The 22149-nt window shown below is 45.6% G+C and overlaps 1 protein-coding gene across 1 annotated transcript in view; it reads right to left on the reverse strand.

Annotated features, from left to right (window-relative positions):
• The window catches only part of Manbal (mannosidase beta like), a 38868-nt gene extending 18917 nt beyond the window's left edge, over nucleotides 1-19951 (reverse strand). The window contains exons 1-2 of the mRNA XM_041670618.1: nucleotides 19837-19951; nucleotides 4820-5027 (exon numbers count right to left, since the gene is read on the reverse strand). Coding sequence (XP_041526552.1) covers nucleotides 4820-4969 — 150 coding nt within the window. The 5' untranslated portion in view covers nucleotides 4970-5027; nucleotides 19837-19951. The remainder of the gene's footprint in view (nucleotides 1-4819; nucleotides 5028-19836) is intronic.
• Between the last annotated feature and the right edge of the window lie 2198 nt (nucleotides 19952-22149).

Below are 22149 nucleotides of genomic sequence, written 5' to 3' on the forward strand. Positions count from 1 at the left end.
CAGGCATAGACCCAGCAGAAATTATAGTGCCTTTCACTGCTGATGAACTAAAGAAATTATGGGAAGATAATGAACCATGGCAAAGAGCTTGTGCTAATTTTTTGGGAGACATTAATAACAACTATCCAAAAAGCAAGAGGCTTAACTTCATAAAGAGAACTTCTTGGATTCTTCCTCGAATCGTCCGTGATGCTCCAATAACTGGAGCCCGTACATTCTATACTGATGCCAATAAATCAGGGAAGGCAGGTTACAAATCAGAAGACTTGGATAAGGTGGAACAAAGTCCATATACTTCTGTCCAGAAGGCGGAATTATATGCCATTCTTATGGTGCTAAGGGATTTTAAAGAACCTATTAATATAGTTACAGATTCACAATATGCAGAAAGAGTTATTTTACATATTGAAACTGCTGAATTTATACCTGATGATACTGAACTAACCTCATTGTTCCTCCAGGTTCAAGATTTGATCAGGAACAGGCTTTGCCCTATGTACATAACACACATCCGATCCCATACGGGTCTGCCAGGTCCTCTAGCACAAGGTAATGCAGAAATTGATCAATTATTGATTGGTAGTGTGCTACAAGCCTCTGAATTTCATAAAAAACATCATGTTAATAGCAAAGGTTTGAAGAAAGAGTTTTCAATTACATGGCAACAAGCTAAGGAGATTGTAAAGAAATGCCCTACTTGCTCTTTCTATAACCAAACGCCACTGCCTGCAGGGGCTAATCCAAAGGGCACCCAAAGGAATGAAATCTGGCAGATGGATGTGTTCCACTTTGCAGAATTTGGCAAATTAAAATATGTACACCACACCATAGACACGTATTCAGGTTTTCAATGGGCTACTGCCCTGAGCTCAGAAAAGGCTGATTCAGTAATCACACATTTATTGGAAGTTATGGCCATCATGGGTATACCTGCGCAAATAAAGACAGATAATGGTCCAGCATATGTATCTAAGAAAATGAAACGCTTTTTTGATTATTATAATATAAAACACATTACAGGTATACCAAATAATCCTACAGGTCAGGCAGTTATAGAAAGATCAAATCGTACTATAAAGGATATGCTGAACAAACAGAAAGGGACTGAAAATACCCCCAGAAATAGATTACATAATGCTTTATTAACCTTGAATTTTCTTAACGCTAATGAGAAAGGAACGACAGCAGCAGAAAGACATTGGATAATGGAAAAGTCTGCTGAACTAAATCAACCGATTTATTTCAAAGATGTGCTGACCTCTCAGTGGAAGCCAGGAGATGTGCTACGTTGGGGAAGGGGTTTTGCTCTTGTTTCCACAGGAGAAGAAAAATTGTGGATACCATCAAAATTAATAAAGTTTCGATTTGAAGAGGAGAAACCTCTTGGAAAGGAGAAATGACAACTCATCCACAACGATGATATTCATACAGGTGGTAAGAAAAACATATAAAATGGGGGCAGGGTTCTGTTCTTATCTCCACAGGAAAACACTCATCTTTGAGAAATTCAAGGGACCCTGGATGTTTGGATACTGACAGATGGAAAAATACCTGCCCAATAGGAAATATCAAGACAACTGAATGGGTTGTGTAAGTAATATTAAACCATATTTCTAAATTTATAAAGCTGGTTTTGAAGTTGGACTCTGGCTCAGTCCCTCTCCAATTCCAAGCCTGTTAGTAAGAGAAAAACCCAGAGTTTCTGGAGTTTCTGTCTCATGTCAAGAGCCATGATATGGGACAGAAAGAAATATGAGTTTAGAAAACATCTTTGCTTTTCTTCATATCTATCATACTTTTCATTGAATATATCTATCATGTCTTTCATTGAATATATATATATATGTCTATATATGTCTATATGATTAATGTTTAAGTTTTTCATAATGAACAATGAGTTTTTCCTGAAGTGACATTTGAAGTTTCCAGGAAGAAGATGGGGCCCCATAACAACAACTCCACCTGGTTGATATGACGTCATGATACTGATAGCGCTACTACAAGACCTGCTTTGGGTACCAGCTGCACAAGACAGTTCCAACTTGGTTAGCTGAAATGGTGCACATCTTATACAACATTTTGGCCAGACCTGCACGAAAATACTCAGAGACTATTTGCAATTTTAAAAGACATTATCTTGAAATTTAACCATCATTTTACTTTCACAGGATCCCCCAGAAAGAACGTCGCCCCTATGACAGCTGGAAGTAATTCTAGAGAACGACGTCCCCTCTCCCAGTAAAGTTTGCCCTTGGGTTTAGGGACATCATTTAGGGGTTGATTATAATTAGTATATGATTGAGGGTTGGGGGAGGAATTTTATAAGCTCAGGGATCATTTTGGAAAAAAAAAAAAAGAGGGATGATGGGATAATAGACAAATATATTGGTATAGATTGACTATTGTACACATGCATGTTTCTACCTCTGTTTAAAACATTTTTATGTATTGACATATATTGTATTGATATATATATATTGTATATATTTACCATATTGCAGTGTACATTTCTACCTCTGATTAAGATACTTATATAATATTTGTGTATTGATATATATTTACCTACTGCAATGTATATTTGTACATTGTTTATATTTGGAGGTCATTGTCCTCATTTGTTTCACAGTCGTTTATTGTCTTAGTCTTTAAGTTAGATAGATATTGAGAATTATATAGACTAATTGTCATCTAAGTTTGTCATTTATAATTAGACTAATCAGGTTCTTTAGATATATAGAGATTATACTCAGTATAGATAGATAATCTTCAACCTCTTCAAAGAGCTGTAGAATATGGCCTTTAATCTAACTCAGAGTTTCGTGATAGTGAGACACAATTGCTCCTGGCAACACCGCTCTATTCCCGAGAGAATGTTGAGCACCAAAAACACTCCACCTGGAGCCTTTCTATTTGGCAGAACTGGCCTTTGGGCAAAGAAATGCCCATACCTCAACCACTGACACAGATACAGAGCATGCATCAATGGATAAAACAGGACTGTCATATCCTGCCAAGACAGGGTAAGATAGTTTTGAAAAGTTCCTTGCCTTTAATAATGGTATGTCAGTAATGTTAGGCCTTAGCCAAAATTGGTTGACTCAACGTTGCAAATGAGACTTTGGGTGATTGCCCAGGTAGTCAGTTGTCTCTGTCAATTGTTGCACATTTTGGATATATCTCGTTTGTTGAGTAGTGTTTATTCCCTTCTCAGATCTTTGACTGAGTTGAAGATTATCTAATTGTAGTTACTCTTTACATTATTTGGACTCCTTGAGATAGAATGTTTAGCAAAGCTTTTGTTCTCAATATTGTTTGTTATATTTATTATTTGTTGTTATTGTATGTAGTTGTATTTGGTTTAGTTCTGTCTTATTTAGACAAAAAGGGGAGATGTAGGGATAAGTCCCGCCCCTTAGGGGGCGTGTTCGCCTCGGGCTAATGTCTGCCTATAAATTTGGCGAGCAAGCTCCAAGCGTTTGCTTCTGCTTTCCTGGTCTCCGCGGGAACGGTGGTTCTGTAAGTCTATTTCTACATTAAAGCTATATATATATTTTTACACTCTGTCTGCATTCGTTTACGCCGCTACAGTGTTGTAGAGTAAAGACATTCATGGCGTAAGAGTCAAACCCAAAGCCAATGGGACCACGTCACCATCTGTCTCCAGACCCGCTGGGCCCTGCACACACCTCTGGCTGCACCTCTCACCCAGTCCCCTGGGTTCCAGCCACATCTCTGGGTCCCCTGGATTAGCTCAGTGCTTCAGTGTGCAGGCTCCTCGCAGGTACTTCCCCTGCCCTGAATGCTGTCCTCCCACCTTCCCTACTCCACCATTCTGCCTCAGCAGCAGGGACAGCCCGGCCCTGGCCCAGGGTATGGGATTTGGTCCTTCTAGTTATTCACTTATACTGGACCTTGTGCTTCTAATAGAAGAAAAAAAAATTTTTTTTTCTGAGACAGAGGCTTCTTTGTATAGTCTTGACTATCCTGGAACCACTCTCTAGGCTGGCCTTGAACTCACAGAGATCTGCCTGCTTCTGCCTCCAGAGTGCTGAGATTAAAGGTATGCATCACCACTGCCAGGCTCATAAAAGCAAATTTATTGCTTTTCATTCCCAACGTTGGGAGACAGGATCTTACTACACAGCCCAGACTGGCCTTGAATTCACAACTCTCTTGCCTTGGTCTCTGAAGAGCTGGGTCTACAGGCAAACATCACTAAAAACTGCTTTATCTCTACATCCCTCCCAAAGACAAGACGCTCCCTGAAGGAGAGGGCACCTTTTTTTAGCCATCTGACAGGAGCTAACAAGAGTCTTAACAGAAGCCAAGGGTGATGGCTCACACTTGTAATCCCAGGAGGCTGAGATTTGCCTTAAACCTAAAGACAGCTAGAATCTATATCAAAACAAAATAAAGAAACAGAAACCTAGCGTTCAGGACTCGGAGATACTGAGTTTGGGGCCAGTCCTAGGTTATACAATAAGACCTGAGTCAAAAAAATAAATCAATACAAAAAAGACCTGAGCCGGGTAGTGGTGGTGCATACCTTTAATCCCAACACTCGGGAGGCAGAGGCAGGCAGATCTCTGTGAGTTCAAGGCCAGCTTGGTCTACAAAAGCTAGTTCCAGGATAGGCTTCAAAGCTACAGAGAAACCCTGTCTCAAAAAAAAAAAAAAAAAGTTTAATCCCAATCCCAGAGACCATAATAACTTGATAAGGGCCAGCATAGTCCCCGCTGATCTTATGTTGTGGTGATGTCTGCTGGTACAAGAATCTAGTCTGACATTCAGAAAGATGAGATCCTAGGGAAGGACTCACCGTGTCGTGGGACTTGGGAATGGGTACGATGATGGCCAAGACACAGATGAGTTGGAAGATGGCTCCCAGGAAGAGCCCGTACCGCAGTAGGTTCTCCAGGAAGGTGGGCTCGGGCACCTCAGGAGGCGAGAAGTCCAGGTCAGAGGCCATGACCCACGTCACCACTGCCAGGGGCCTCTTGAGAGTCACACTTCTCCAGAACCAAATTCTAAAGGAAAAGAATGAATGTCAGTGTCTTAGGTAGGGTTTCTGTTGTTGGGATGAGACACCATGACCATGGCGTTTTTTTTTTTTGTTTTGTTTTTTTGTTTTTTTCCGAGACAGGGTTTCTCTGTGGCTTTGGAGCCTGTCCTGGATCTCACAGAGATCTGCCTGCCTCTGCCTCCCGAGTGCTGGGATTAAAGGTGTGCGCCACCATCGCCCGGCTATGGCGACTCTTATACAGGAAAACATTCAACTGTGGTGGCCTGCTTACTGTAGTCAGAGGCTGTTCGTTCCCGACCACTCAGCCCCGAAATAACCACACAGAAACTATATTATTTGCAATAATGTTTGACCAATAGCTTAAGCATATTTCTAGCTAACTCTTATATCCTAAACTAACCCACCTCCATTAATCTGTGCATCACCACGAAGTCATGGCCTACCAGCAAAGTTTCAGTAAGCTCCAGCAGAGGCATCTGTCTCCTATGGCGGCTACATGGCTTCTCCCTGACTCCGCCTTCTTTCCTCCTCTATCTGCTTGGAGTTCCTGCCTTGTTCTATTCTGCTAAGCCACGGGCTGAAACAGCTTTATTCATTAACCAATAAAAGTAACACAAATACAGAAGGACTTCCCATACCAGCTTACAGTTCAGAGATTTAGTCAATTACCGTCATGGTGGGAAGCAAGGGCAGCATGCAGGCAGACATGGTGCTAGAGAAGAAGCTGAGAGTTCTTACAACCTGACTCATAGGCAACAGGAAGCAGTCTGAGACACTAGGCTGTAATGAGACCTCAAAGCTCACCTCCACAGTGACACACTTCTTCTAAGGCCACACCTCCTAATAGTGCCACTCCCTTTGGGGGCCATTTCTTTCAAACCCCACAGTCTGGTTTCTTTTTTTCTTCCTTCTTTCCTTTCTTTGTTTTTTGCTTTTCAAGATAGGGTTTTTCTGTGTAACAGCTCTGGCTGTCCTGGAACTTGTTTTGAAGATCATCTTGGTCTCAAATTCATGGAGATCCACCTGCCCCTGCCTCCCGAGTGCTGAGATTAAAGGTGTGCCACCGCTACCCCGCTGAATGTCAGGTTTCTATGTGTGATCTTTAAATGCCCTCCCATACCACACCTACATGAATGAACAAAATATGAAGCAACTTAGCGTAGTGTAAACAATTCTTGAATCCAATTAGAGAATATATGCACATTTTTCAATTTTTAAAATTTTTGATGTTTTCCAAATATAAAGCTAATAAAATTAATAAGCAAATGCAAAACCCCCCAAGCAATGCATTTACTAAAGACTCACACATTTCTGTGTTTTCTTTTTCTCTTTCCTTTTTGTTTCATTCTCTCTCTCTCTCTCTCTCTCTCTCTCTCTCTCTCTCTTAAATATTTCAAGACAAGGTTTCTCTATAGCTGTGGAACCTGTCCTGGAACTCACTCTGTAGACCAGCCTGGCCTCGAACTCACAGAGATCCACCTGCCTCTGTCTCCTGAGTGCTGGGATTGAAAGTGTGTGCCACCACCACCCAGTTTGTTTTGCTTTTGAGACAGTGTCTCATTCATCGTGGGCTGGCCTGGAGCTTGCTATTAACCCAGGATGAGCATGAATTCCTGATTCTCCTGCCTCCTCCACCTTCCAAGTGCTGGAATGACAGGCTTTCATCCTTATTCCCAGTTTACTTAGTGCTGGGGTTGGAACCCAGGGACCCATGAAAGTGGAGTAAGCACTCTACCAACTGAGGTACACCCATCTGATTTTGTTTATTTATTTGTTCACCTAGTCACACAGCACTTAAGGATACCAAAGACTGAAGAAAGAAATACAGACAAATGTCTGTATTCAGAGCTCTGCTTCAAATGGAGGCAGTGACCATGGAGACAAGCTGTATGGAGAGAGAAAACTGTTCCGGAGACATTTAAGAAAGGGACCTTGTGCTCTTGTATGGGGTAGGAGGGGAGGCCTCTGCAAATGTGGCAGGGCTTCAGCAACAGACTGGAGCGGCCACACTTGTCATTTGAGGGATGCACACTGTGCATAGATAGAAAAGGAAATGTGGAGACCCCTGGATGGGAAAGGGGACCCACACACCGAGCGGTCAGGAGGGAAACTGGAAGCTGGTGAGATGGGCTGGGAGCACGAGCAAACCTTAGAAGACCCAGACTTTCTTGATTTGACCAAGTAAAAAGTAAAGCGGTAAAAAGTAAAGCGGAGGTGACAAGATCTAAATTACTTTTTGATGCTGTTATTTTACTTAGTTATTTACTTTTTGTTTATTTGTTTTTATTTTCTGAGACATAGTCTCTTTATGTAGTCCTGGCTGTCCCGGACCTCACTATCTAGACCAGGTTGGCCTTGCACTCAGAGAGAGCTACCTACTTTTGCCTCCCAAGTGCTGGGACTAAGGGTGTGTGCCATCACCCAGCCTGGCTGCTGTTATTTTGAGAGAGGAATACAGTCTGCTCTAACTCAAGAAACCCTCCTGCCTCTCAGTCTCCCACATGCTGGCATGCAGAGATGTGCACCACCACGCCCAGCTCTAAACTAGAAGTTTGAATGGAGAGGCCAAGAAGATGCATGAAAACCTAGCCCACACAAGAAAGTTGGTGGGTGGCTGGAGAGATGGCTAGAGAGATAGCTCTGTTCTTCCAGCGGTCCTGAGTTCAGCTCCCAGCAACCACATGGTGGCTCACAACCATCTATAATGAGATCTGATGTCCCTTTCCGGCATACATGCAGGCAGAACACCATATACATAATAAATAAATCTTATTATTATTTTCCGAGACAGGGTTTCTTTGTGTAACAGCCCTCCCTGGCTGTCCTGGAACTCACTCTGTAGACCAGGCTGGCCTCGAGCTCACAGAGATCCACCTACCTCTTGCTCCCCAAATGCTGTGATTATAGGCGTGTACCACTACCACCCAGCATTAAATAAAAAAAAAAAAAAAAAACTTAAAAAAAAAAGGAGGTTGGTGGATAGGCAGAAGGGGGGGCAGTCAGGCCTTAGCCTACCTCTCTTCTCACCAGCCTATTTCATTCATTTTTCTTTCTTTCCAGATCGGGTTTCTTTATATAGTGGCTCTGACTGTCCTGGGACTCTCTCTGTAGAGCAGGCTGGCCTCAAAGTCAGATATCTGCTTGCGTCTCTGAGTGGTAGGACTAAAGGTGTGTGCCACACCGCCTGGCTCTCGCCCCTTCTTAATCCCTTGGTAAAGCTGGAAGAACTGCCTGTGGTTCTCCAGGAGCACCTGAGTCTTTCCAATCCTGAGCCACCCATGAAGTTCCCATCTGCCCAGGACAGCCTCCCACCATGACTGCTGCTCAGCGCCCTCCTCGACCTCCAAGCCTGAGTGCAAGGCCTCCCATCATGCCTCTGTGCTGCCCTCCTCCTTAGCTTCTTCTTCATCATGGTACCTACAAGTGGCACCCTTTTGCCACCCTAACAATAAAGAGACCAGTGTACTGTGGCATCAGGGGCACCTGAATGACGGCCTTTGTGCTTTCAGAGAGAGCTGGGCCATACGGTGTGATTTCCAGCTGACTCTGAGAGACCCAGTATGGTGCTCATGGGCTGCACGTGGCCCCCCCGAATGCAGCTGGACTGAACTGCAGTGACAGATAAAACCAGACCTAACTCCAAGACTTCTTATGAAAAAATGTAAAATATCTCATTAGCAATGCTTTATGTTGATTATATGCTGAAACATATTGTTAAATTACTAAAATTACTTATTTTATGACGTCAAAACTTACTAGAAAGCTAAGATGGCCAAAAGGGAGAGCTACTGACGTGAGAACAGACGTACAGGCCAATGGAATAGAGAGCTCCAAATAAGCACGTACTCCTAAGAGAGGGCGGCTTCTAAACGGTGCTAGGAAACTGAGCGTCCACACGCAAAAGCAACAAAAGAAGCTGAACGGGACCCTTGTACCCTACACAAAGATTAGTTCACATTGACCCAAGATCTAAAAATATGAACGCAAACTATAAAACTGTTAGAGAAATCTGAGGGGAAATCTCTACAATACTGGATTTGGCAATGTTTTCTCAGATGTGACATCAAAGGCACAAGCAACAAAAGAAAGAGGTCAATTAGACTCCACATAAAAATCAAAACCCTTTGTTTAGAGGACATTTCTCAGAGAGAGAAAGACAGGCCAGAGAATGGAGGAGGACACGTGTGACTCACACACACAGCAAAGGTCTAGCTTCGGACAAAGAACTTCCACAGGGCAACAGTACAACAGAAGCCATGAGGCGGATCCGGAAGAACTTGTATTTGAAGGAGAGAACAGACTCCCAAACGTTGTCTTTTGGCCATCACATACATGCCGCAGCAAGTGTGCCTCTGTCCCCTAAAACTACGTGTAGAAACAATGAACAAAGGAGAGCATGGGAAGTCAGGCAGTTCACGGCTGTAATCCAAGTACTCAGCTGGAAGATGAGTTTTCTAGGGTTGGTGGTGTTGGTGAGGTGGCTTAGCAGGTATCAGCAGGTAAAGACATCTGATGCCAAGCCTGAAGGCTAAGCTTGATCTAGGATTGACATGGTGGAAGTCCAGAATCAGCTCGGCTCTCAAGTTGTTCTCTCTCTCTCTCTCTCTCTCTCTCTCTCTCTCTCTCTCTCCCACACACACACACACACACACACACACACGGTAGGGGGATTTTAAAATGTTAAAAAAATATATCAAGGGGCTGGAGAGATGGCTCAGAGGTTAAGAGCATTGTCTGCTCTTCCAAAGGTCCTGAGTTCAATTCCCAGCAACAACATGGTGGTTCACAACCATCCGTAATGAGGTCTGGTGCCCTCTCCTGCCTGCAGGCATACACACAGACAGAATATTGTATACATAATAAATAAATAAATATTTAAATATATATATATATCAATAGGGCAAGTGGGCACGAAGCATCAGTGAGAATGTGGAGAAACTGCACTGCTGGCTTAGTCACTGTTCTACTGCTGTGGGAGACACCATGACTAAGGCGATTCTTAGCAAAGAAAGCATTTAATTAGGGGCTTGTTTACATTTTCAGAGGGTTAGTCCATGATCATCATGGCAGCAAGAAGATGGGCATGGTGCTGGTGCAGCAGCTGAGAGCTTTTTATATCCTGAGCCGCAGGCAGCAAGACTGTGTGTAGTGTGGACTTTTGAAACCTCAAAGCCCACCTCACAGTGACACACCTCCAAGTCCTTCTCAAACGGTTCCACAGTTGGGGACTATGCTTTCCAACACAGGAGCCTATGAGGGTCATTCTCTGTCCTACACCACAGCTGCTAACGGGAGTGTAAGCTAGCACAGCAGCTGTGGAAACCAGAGCTTTAGTCTAAGAGGGTAAAGAAGGTCCAGAAGCAGGGGTAATAGAGACATAACACGTCCAATGACACTGAATTTATTCTTAGAAATGATAAATTTTGAGCCACAATTACAGGCACACGTCTGTAATTCCAGGACTTTGGAGGTGGATGCAGGAGAGTCACAAGTTCAAAGGCTACATGACACCATCTCCAAAAAGGTTAACTCTATGGTATATTTTAATATAAAACCTGTTTTTCTGTTTACTTATTTCATTTCTCTTTTTTGAACACAGGTTCTCATGTAGCCAGGCTGGTCTTGCTGATCTTGCTGCCTTCAATCCCTGAGGACTGAGATTTTAGGCCTATACCATCATGCCTGGCTTACCTGCTTCTTATGCTTTAAATGTAACTAGCTGAAAAACATTATATGGTTCTATAGACTAGCCCTGCCACCACAGCCTATCCAGAGACTAGCCCTGCCACCACAGGCTGTCCAGAGTCTAGCCCTGTCACCACAGGCTGTCCAGAGACTAGCCCTGCCACCACAGCCTATCCAGAGACTAGCCCTGCCACCACAGCCTATCCAGAGACTAGCCCTGCCACCACAGGCTGTCCAGAGACTAGCCCTGCCACCACAGGCTGTCCAGAGTCTAGCCCTGCCACCACAGGCTGTCCAGAGACTAGCCCTGCCACCACAGGCTGTCCAGAGACTAGCCCTGCCACCACAGGCTGTCCAGAGTCTAGCCCTGCCACCACAGGCTGTCCATATGTCCTTCTTTCATCTAGGCCTTGTGGTTCCTCTACTTGAAATGATTTTTCCAACATGAAAAACAACTGAAGGATTATAAAGGGCCCACTACGTAAACAAAGTGAGTTTTACACAAAGTATTGTTGTTTCCCTTTTAACCTGGTCACTCTGGAAGGTCATGAGCTTGGCCAGCAAAACAGTCAATTCTCACATCAATTCAGTCTATTCTAGAAGCCTTCCGAAGCCTGAGCCACCCCCTCACTCACTGTCCCTGCCCCCATCCTCAGAGCCGTCAGACCCTCCTCCCCCAAGACTTCTGGAAAGAGTCCAATGTTGTCTGGTTCCAACTGTGGTGACTCAGGTGGGGTACAGAGCTCAGGGATACCATCTTTGGTCATGTGTAAGGTGCAAGGCTCAGACGGCAGGCAGACTGCTTGGAGCAACTCCTAAGCTGGCCCTGAAGTGAATTCCAAGGCAGCCCAGCATGCTCCTGGAGGATCTGACAGGCTCTCCAGGGCACTGGCCCTAGTCCAAGGCTGGAGAAAGCCATACCTCTCCACTGGCATCTCATAAACTTAGTGCCCTCGACCACGCTTCATGCTCAAGACTGTGAGAAGCCTACCAAGTGTATTGTTATTGTGTGGACTAGGGGTCCTGTGATAGGCAGGGCCAGGCGTCAGGAAGCTGGAGGTGCACAGAATGACTACGGACATTTAGTACACTGTCCTGATCTCCTGACTTCTTACAGAGTTGATGTCGTTTTGAGCCATCAACAAATGTGCCCAAAGCCATAATATACTTAAGCTTTTTTTTCTTAAACGGCTACTAGGCTAACATATAACAAGATCATAAAACCGATAATCTCCTTTGTCTGAATAACTTACTTCCTAGAATTTAGATTAAGGAAACAATTAAAAAGAAAAGGCCTCCAGGTACAAAAGCAGTCTTGGCAGCACCATTCCCACCACTGGAAGGCAGGAAGCCACATCCGTGTCCAGCAGGAAAGGAGCTGGTGATGGAGCATGAACACCGTGGGGCTTCACTGAAAGGACAGCATGCCAGGCACACACACACTGTGATCAAGCAGGGGGGAGCTTCGGTAATGCCATCGTGAGAGAAAGAAACAACTGTATCAACAGAGTGGCTGCAGCCTTGCATAAACGACTCTCACTGGCTAGAGAGCAAAGGCAGGCCCTTACAAAGGAGCACTGTGGACAGATGCCATTCCGGTGTGTCACGGAGCTTCTACTCTGGAGAGTCCGATTAGACACGTTCAGAGGAATGTCAGAGCTGAAAAGTAGAAAACCCAAAGGAGAAGGAAAGGCATGTTATCTTATATGGAGTGGTCAGGGAAGAACTGAGAAAGTGACATTTTTGCCAAGGCAAGAAAGCAAAGGGCTGGGGATGTAGTTCAGCGGCATATGCAAGCCCCTGGACTCAATTCACAGTACACATGCACCCCCCAAAAAAGGAAAGCAAAGAGTGCTATTTAACCACCTACTACAATATTCAAGAATGGAGGAATAGTCAGGGCAAAGTTTCCAAGACAGGAATGGGCTCCAAGGTGAGCAGGAGAGCAAGCAAGCTGGGCATGGCCATGTGGACCATTAAAAGGGCTTTGGCTCTCACTCTGGGTGGAAGTGAAGTCATTATAAGGTGCTTGACAGAGAAATCACACACTGCCTCTGGCTGCTGTATAGAGATCAGACTAGGGAACAGGAGTAGAAATAGTTATAATAATATTAACAGGCTCACAAGAAATGCTCGTGACAGGCGGGAACCACTGAAGTTACGACATACTCTAGAGAGAGAAACAACTAGGCGAATTATGAATGAAGTTCAATCAGAGGAGAAACTGCTCCACTTAATACTGTAAACAGAAAATGCTAAGCACCAAAGGTCAAAACCCACTAAAAAAAGGTCACATGACAGAGTAGACTTTAATGTACACAAATGATGCAAAGGTTCAGAACGGAACACTGGGTGCCACTCTGACTCTGAATGCATCTTATACACACTGAAGAGGTGATGGAACTAAGGTCCTGACATGAGCGACCCCGAAATGAGCGGGGTCTCCAGAACTAAAGGCTGAAGGAGCGCATATGCACCTCAACTAGCGGCCGAAAGCAGCTTCCTGGGCTGGGCATGGTGGCACACGTCTTTCATCCCAGCACTTGGGAGGCAGAGGCAGGCCGATCTCTGAGCTCAAGGCCCGTCTGGTCCACAGAGGGAGTTCCAGGAGAGCCAGGGCTACACAGAGAAACCCTGTATCAAAAACCAAAAAGAGGGGGCTGGGGCTGGAGAGATAACTCAGAGGTGAAGAGCACTGGTTGCTCTTCCAGAGGTCCTAAGTTCAATTCCCAGCAACCACATGGTGGCTCACAACCATCTATGAGACCTGGTGTCCTCTTCTGGAGGGCAGGCATACATGCAGACAAAACATTGTATACAGAATAAATAAATAATTTAAAAAGGGGGGGGGCTGGAGAGATGGCTCAGTGGTTAAGAGCACTGGCTGTTCTTCCAGAGGTCCTGAGTTCAATTCCCGGCAACTACATGGTGGCTCACAACAGTCTGTAATGAGATCTGGCGCCCTCTTCTGGCATGTGCACATACATGGAGGCAGAATGTGGTATACACAATAAACAAATAAATCTTTAAAAAAAAAAAAAACCAAAAAGATACAAACAAAAACTGTTCTCCACACGGTCCAGTTGTGAAGCCACTGCACACACGCCAGGATTGATTATAAGTGATGGGGGAATGTCGTAGTTAGGGTTTCTATTACTGTGGGGAGACACCACAGCCACGGAAACACTTACAAGGAAAACGTCTACTTGGGATGACTTGCTTATAGTCTCAGAGGTTCAACCATTATCATCATGATGGGACATGGCGGAATGCAGGTGGACATGGTGCTGGAGAGATAGCTGAGAGTCTTACATCTTGTAGGCAACAGGAAGTTGACTGAGACACTGGGTGATATTGTGAGCACAGGAAACCTCAAAGCCTGCCCCCACAGTGACACACTTCCTCCAACAAAGTCACACCTCCTAATAGTGCCACTCCCTGAGATTATGGGGCCAAACTACCACAGGGACACTGGGTGTGCAGCAGTGGGGAGGAGATTCCAGGTTAGAGAAGGAAGCTACAGTTATCCACAGGATACTAAATGAGGATTAGAGACATCAGAACAGGGCACTTAGCTTGACACAGACATATATAGAAATACTTATAGCCATGTACACACACACACACACACACACACACACTCTGGCTGCTGAGAGAATGTGAAAACAAGAATGCCCCAGTAGCAATGAGCACACCTGAGTCCAGATCCGGTTTCTGGACCATTTTTCCATGAAAGAAACCAGGACCAGGACTCCTTAAGGAAGTGGACGATTTCTACGCAGGAATAAACAGGACGAGCCTGGGGCAGAAAGCATGCAAGTACTTTAAAAACAAAAAAGCAGAACCAAACATTGCCAGGGTCAAGAGTCAGATTCAACTGCCAAAGTCGGGAACCAAGAACAAGAAACCCAAGATATAGAAGAAATATTGATACAAAGAAACAACTGGCTAAGTCAATGGCAGAGAACAGATACATCTTTCATATGAATTGCAGGTATTTTCATATGAATTGCAGTCACTCTGCCTGTGTACGTGTGTGTGTGTGTGTGTGTGTACGTGAGTGTGTGTGTATGAGTGTGTGTGCGCGCGCGCGTGTGAGTATGTGGCGTATGCTTCCACAATCCCAATGAGTGCTGCCCACAATGACTTTCTTCTACAAGCACAGTATCAAAGCGGAACCGGGAGTAACTTTAGAGTTATGTGACCACTGAAACCAAGAGACCCTAGACAATATCAACAACACTCACACACCACAGCAGGTTCCTGTGAGGGTCGTCCTTCTTGAAGCCTGTGACCCAGTCTGCTCACAAGAAAAAGAGGCACATTTCAACCGGGAGGTTATTCTGCAGAATAACCAATGAGTGATCCCCAAAACGGTCAGGGTCACCTAGAACAGGGACGTTCTGAGAATCTGCCATGGCCAATAAGCGTTGTCTCCAGAGACAGGCTGGCTGGGTGCACTGTGCTATTCTGGCCAGGATACAGAGCAAGGGCTTTAGAAAGAAACTGGAAATCTGAACCAAGTTCTGATTCCAGTTAATGATTATGCACTGATACTGGTTCATTGATTAGGGCAAATGTTCTATTGAAAACTCAACAGCGTCTCAAAATAGCCGTAAACCTAAAATTGTTTTTTTTTGGGGGGGGGATATTTTTTAAAGTTTATTTATTTTTGCATATGAGTGCTATATTTGTATGAATGCCTGCATGACAGAAGAGGACATCAGATTCTATTATAAAAGGTTGTGAGATACCATGTGGTTGCCAGGAATTGAACCCAGAACTTCTGGAAGAGCAGCCAGTGCTCTTAACCACTGAGTCATCTCTCCTGCCCCACCCCCCAATTGCTTTTAAATATTTTTTTGAGCCAGTCTCAGGTATCCTGGGCTGGCCTTGCACTCGCTAGGTGTCAAAGGGCGATCCTGAACCTCTGGCCCTCTCTACCTCCCCAGCACGGGGATTACAGGTATGGACCACCGGTCGTCATTTATGCGGTGCTGAGGATGGAACCCAGATAGCCCATCGTGCACGTTAGGCAGGCACTTTCATCCGCACTACATCTTCAGCCTCGAAAATACTTTTAAACCACCAACATTTCAAAATAAATAACAACAGTCATGTGGAGAGATTGCAAGACTTAAGTACTAACTCTGAAAACATAGATTCCAAAACTGCCAGAGGTGTCAGCATCTCCCAACTGTTCCCCAGTGCTGGACAGACTCTGGGCAGGGATTCCTGCCTCCTAAGCAGGGGGTTTTCCAAAGCTGTTCTGAGAAGTCAGCTAAAAAGGGGGAGGGGAATAGAAAAGTGTCAGCAGACACTTCCTTATAGCCATTGTGACAAATTCCCCAAAACTGCTCAAAGTTAGGCAAGAATTTTGTCTGCGGGAAAGCTAGGCTGCCTCCTAAGGGAGTCACAGTTGGTGGTTGGTGGACTGAAACTGATGTGCAGACATCTTGCAAAATGTAATTACTGCTCCACTTACTGTCGTTTAAAAGTATGAGATCCCAGAGTTGCTCTTCCTTATCCAGTGGATGCCTGATACCACGCACAGTACTGAACCTTAAATATATTATTTTCTTCTCTACACACACACCTATGATAAAGGTTACAGATGAGACCAGCAAGAAAGTAACAATGAGAATAAATTGCAACAAAAGTCGTTGAATCTGGCCTTTGTCTCTAGGTATCTTTAAGAAGTGAATTACAGGGGCTGGAGAGATGGCTCAGCATTTAAGAGCACTGACTGCTCTTCCAGAGGACCCGGGTCCAATTCTCAGCACCCACATGGCAGCTCACAACTGCCTATAACTCCAGGATCTATGCTACCCTCACATGACACACATGCAGGTAAAACACCGATGCACATAAAAATAATAAATAAATCTAACATCATTAGCGTGGGGAGAACCACCTGCGGTGGTCAGAGGCCAACAGGAAGCAGTTCTCTCCTCCTCCCACGTGAGTGCCAAGGCTCACACTCAGGTTATAGTGACGTAAGCATGGTGGTGAGGTGGGTGTGTGGTGCAGGATTAGGGATGGAAACAGCTGGGTGTCAGGAGCAGAGGGTAAAGGTGGGTGGGGATTCGTGACAGCTGAGAACCTTTTTCTTTTCTTTTGTGGTTTTCCAGACAAGGTTTCATGTGCAGCCCTGGCTATCCTGGAACTCGCTCTGTAGGCTGAAATTGAACTCAAAAGATCCACCTGCTTCTGCCTCCTGAGTGCTGAGATTAAAGGCGTGCGCCAGCACCGCCCAGCATTTTTTTTTTTTTAATAAGCCCTGTATCCACCCTAGCTGGGAAAGGAGATAATCCGTTTGTTTGTGACAGAGTCTCTCTATGCAGCCATGGCTAGCCTGGAGTTCGCCATGTAGACCTCCATGAATGCAGAGAGCTCACCTGACTCTACTTCCCTAGTGCTAGGATTAAAGACACATGCCAGCACACCCGGTGAAAGGGAGAATCTCACACTGGGAGAAGAGGATGAAGCTAGGTGCCATCACCAAGAGAAACTTGTCCAGAAAGAGGTTTCACAGTTTTTACAAAGTATCAGACCACCTTGCAGGGCAGACTGGACAAGGACAGTGGCGGACCAGGGACAGAAGGGACCAACTCCTGGCCAAGGTTGCTTAGCTATGCGCACCTCAGCCCCGCTATCTAAACCTTAGCATCATGTCAGTACTTCAGGGAGGGGCTTGGAAGTCAGAGGATTCTTTTACTTGTTCCTTTTCCCAATGTGTGAGCACCGAATAATCTCCTCTTATTGCTTTTCGCTGTTAGTTGTCTCATAAATTGAAGACCAGTGGCCAAGTCTACCTTGTCGGCACTGACAGAGCCCAGACTTTGACCCTAAAAACCTCACTTAATAAAAACATTTCAGAAAGACATTGCAATTGCCAGACATGGTGGCACATGCCTTCTGTCCCAACACTAGGGAGACAGGCAGATTTCTGTGAGTTCAAAACCAATCTGGTCTACATAGTGAATTCTGAGCCAGGCAGTGAACCCTGTCTAAAAATAAACAAATATGCTTCACGGCATATCAATTAGAAGTTGCCCATTAATTCATCATAATGTTTGCAGGGGCCACCGTCCTTAAGTGATCACGTGGATGACTTCAATGTTTTGCTCCATCCAAGGATTAGAATCCATAATCTTATTCTTTGAGGCATGTAGAATTTGAAACCACATTGTTAGCTGTTTCATTGTCATCTTCCATCACAGAAAAGCAACGTCTTCCAATTCCTCGCTTGTTGGCATGTCGCAATGGCTTTCAGTGTGTTCTTCTGCTTCCACGGGGTATGTGGCAGGAGCTTCGTTGGCAGCTACAGCCTCTATGGTGAGCTTTTCAGAACAAACCGCTCCTAAACCGATGTAGCCAATCCTTACTCGCAGGCCAATGGCTCTGTGTTCTTGTTTCAGGGCATGGCCGGCTGACGCACAACATTCTTGTCCATGTTGTCTACTCACAGATGCGACGGCCTCGCTACCCTAAGTAAACACTAACTGGGCACTGCGGCTGTAACCTTGGCAACAGAGGGACAAAAGCAAAACTAACACTTATTTATTTAGATTTCAGAGACGTTTTTATGTAGCCCTCAAACGTGCTCTGCAGCCAAGATCGGAAGTACAGAAGCTCCACCACACAGGTCTTCCTGTGCCATGGATAAAACTCAAGGCTTCCTGCTTGCTGGGTCAGCACGCCCCCAACTAAGCTACACACCAGCCCTGATTTGGAATATTTTAAAGACCTATTTTTAATTAGGAGTAGCTGCCTGTGTCTGCCTGTATTGTGCAAAACCTCAAGCGTCCAGAAGCACTGGACACTATGGAGCTGGTTGGCAGCTGCCTGCCGTAAGGGCAGGAAACTGAAGTCCAGGCCTCTGGAAGAGCGGCAAAAGCTCTTACCCACTGAGACCTCTCTCCAGCCCTAATTTGCTTGTTTTTACACAAGGTCTGGCATTAGGGCCCAGGTTGACTTCAAACTCACTATCCTACCTCAAGTCTCAAATGTTGGGAGTAGATAGTACAACACCACAGTCAGCACCAATGTTTCTCCCTCATAATTTCAGATACAGGACTTGTTCTTGTAGGGCAGTGGTGGCGCACACCTTTGACCCCCAGCACTTGGGAGGCTGAGGCAAGTGGATCTCTGAGTTCAAGGCCAGCCTGGTCTACAGAGTGAGTTCCAGGACAGCCAGAACTACTGAGAAACCCTGTGTCGAAAAGCAAATAAAAACTAACAGCAACAAAAGATTTGCCCTTACCAAAGTTTTTAGCAACTTTAGCCTAAGGATTTATTTTATTTTGTTTATTTCAAGCACATTTTTACCTAAGAGTAGCACTTTTTGGCTTCACTTTGGCAAAACGCAAAGGCTAGCATTACTCTCCTGGTGCTGATTACATAGGGTTCCTTGAGCAGTCAGCTGTTCTAAATGACTTAATGAGCGGGTAGCACAATAACAAGGATCCGCTGAGCAAGATGACGTACATCCCGAGCAGGAAGGGGTGCAAATTTCGTCACGCTACTCTCTTTGGGGGGGGGGGGGCGCAGAGAAGTACTGGGGGATTGAATGTGAGGTTCAAACACGCTGAGGCTATCTACCAGAGTTCTTCAGCACGCTACTCAAAACCACACAGTTTAAAAGCCCCGGGCTGCTTGTTTCTGTGGTCTTCCGCTTACTATTTTCAGGTTCCAGGGAACTGAAACCGCGGATACGTGGGAGGCCACCGCAACACCTTCCCTTTCTCTAACAGCTTTCTCTCAAGCACGTCCTGTGCACCTAAGCACTTTCACAGGTATGCTCTCTCCGGCCTCTGCACAGGCCTATGGCCCCTCTGCGGAGGAGGAAACCGAGAAGGGAAACCGCGAGATGCCCAAGGTTACACAGCATCACTGGGCACACGCGAGATGCCATGCCCGGGCTCCACCTGGCGGAGGGCAGGCTGGGCCCTGGCCTTGCAGAACCCGAGCTCTGGCCCAGGCGAGGGACCCCGGCTCCCCGGGAGGCAGACGGTCCAATGCAAGGAACGTCCCTCCGCGGCCCGGGGAGCCGCTGCGACTCGCGGCTCCGCCCTGATCCCGCCCGCCGGGAAGTCCAGCCAGGCCACCGGCACCTGAATTCTTACCTCCAGTAACGCCGCTCCGCTGCACCGGAAGTGTTTCCTTGTGACCCGGGAGCAGTGCTACCGAAGCACCAGCAGGTTCCGCTCTGCTGGATTTACAGGGACTACGACTTCCCCGCCCTCCTCTTCCTCCTCCTGTTCCCTAAATTCACACTGAAGAGTGAAGCCTTAATGAATTTTTTTGTTTGATTTGAGACAGGGGCTCACAGTGTGACCCCGACTGTCCTCCTGCCTGATTACAGACTCTCTCCACACTGTTTAGAACTCAGCTCTAAGTCTGAGCTAGAAACCAACAATATAAGAGGACAAACAGATCCACGTGCTATAATCCAGACAAAAAGAAATAATAAATTTAAAAGCAGCCACTGAACATCTCTGCTCCTATGAAATCAAGTGAAAGAGTGAAATTAAGTAATGGGTATGGAATCCATAATGTCGTAAGTGTTCGAAAGGCAAATAACAGCATTGGAATAAGTGAGACAGGTCAGCGGGGGTTGGCGCGGTGGGGGCAGTGATGTTATCGGTGCCTGATAGCCTTGCCTTTTATAGTCTACACTGAATGGGGCTGCGGAGTGTGATCCACAGGATATTGGGGAAATACAGAGCTTGAGTTCCAAGATTAAGTCAGAAAAACACTGGGACTTCCTCTTTGTCTTTCTCTTGCTCGCTCATGGGAAATCCCACATAGTGAGGTTCACATGGGCAGTTACCAAGCCTCCTGTCAACATCACTCAGCATGTCAGCCAAATGGATAAACTATCTCCAGAGCATCCTCCAGTCCCAGGGCAGCTGACTGCGGCCCTGACCCCGAAATCTTTTAACTGTGTGTGGGGTGTGTAGGTGTTGGTGTGGGTGGGTGGGTATGGGTGTGGCATATACACACATATGTACATATGCATGCTGAGACCGGAGGCATGTATCAGGTTTCCTGCTCTTACAGCCCCACATTATTCCCTTGAGATAGGGCAGCCCCAGTAACCCTGTCTCCGCTCCACCTTGGTACTAGGTACTTGAGATTTGAACTCAGGTCTTCATGCTTGCTCAGCAAGCACTCTTACCCATTGAGCCAGTCCCAGCCCCCAAATCAATTGTGTAGACGGATTTCTGTTTTTTTTTTTCTTTTTCTTTTCCAACACTGAGGATGGAACCCCAAGCATGCAGCTCCGGACTCCGGCTCCTGTGACTTCCTGCTAATGATAAATTATAATCTTGAACCACGAGCCAATACAAACTTCCTAAGTTGCTTTTGTCAAAGTATTTCCACAGCAATAAGCAAGTAATAGGGGCTGGAGAGATGGCTCAGTGGTTAAGAGCACTTGCTGCTCTTGCAGAGGATCTGGGTTTGGTTCCCAATGCCCACAGGGTGGTACAAAATCTATAACTCCAATTTCAGGGAATCAGAAGATGAGCAGAGAGAAAGTCGTATATATATATATATATATATATAGAAAGAAAAGTAGCTGATACAGAAATGGAACTGAGGTCTGAAGGGAACATGTATTTAATACAGGATTTGCCCTAAAGGGGTCAGTATGAAGCCTGGAAAAGGACAGTGGTTTTGTTTGGGGGCGTGTTTTGTTTTTAAGACAGGGTCTCACTATGTCACCCTAGCTAGACCGGAAGTCTCTACCTAGACAGGTTGTCTTTGAACTCACAGAGATATGTCTGCCTTTGACTCCATAGTACTGGGATTAAAGGTGTGAGCCACCATGCCCAGTAAGGAAGACATTTGATGAATTGAGTTATAAATCCTCCACCCAAAGATATGTTGGAACCAGCCTTCACTACAGAATGTGATTTTATTCGGAGACAGAATCTTTTTGGGGGGCAGGGAGGAGCAGCAACTTTATTGATGGTGTTCAAGACAGTAGAACTCCCTAAGTCCCCGCCCCTCCTTCCAAAGGTCTGGGATGGAGACTGTGAGGGGAGAAACTCAGTGAGGGGAACCAGCTGGGACAGGGACTCCTCAGCAACCGAGGGCCTCTCCCCTTGTTCTTGCTGGGCGGGTGGCCCAGAGCTTCTTACTCCATGGATGCCGTGGAGCCCACGATCCACCACTCTGTTGCTGTATTCACTGTCATAACCAAAAATGAGCTTTACCGAGTCGTGGAGACAGGACCATTATAAAATTAATCAGTTGGACATGGTGGCTCATACCTGTAATCTCAGCACTTGGATCCCGAGGCAGGAAGATTATCATGTGTTGGGGGCTAGCTTGAACTATATAGTGAGCCCCAGTCCAGGCTACATAATGAGACAATGTCTTTAAAAAAAAATAAGTAAGTAAATAGAAGCTGAGCGGTGGTGGCGCATGCC

Source organism: Microtus oregoni, unplaced genomic scaffold (genome assembly GCF_018167655.1).
Source record: "Microtus oregoni isolate MIOR12 unplaced genomic scaffold, Mior012 000020F_ref0000438, whole genome shotgun sequence".
NCBI lineage: Eukaryota > Metazoa > Chordata > Mammalia > Rodentia > Cricetidae > Microtus > Microtus oregoni.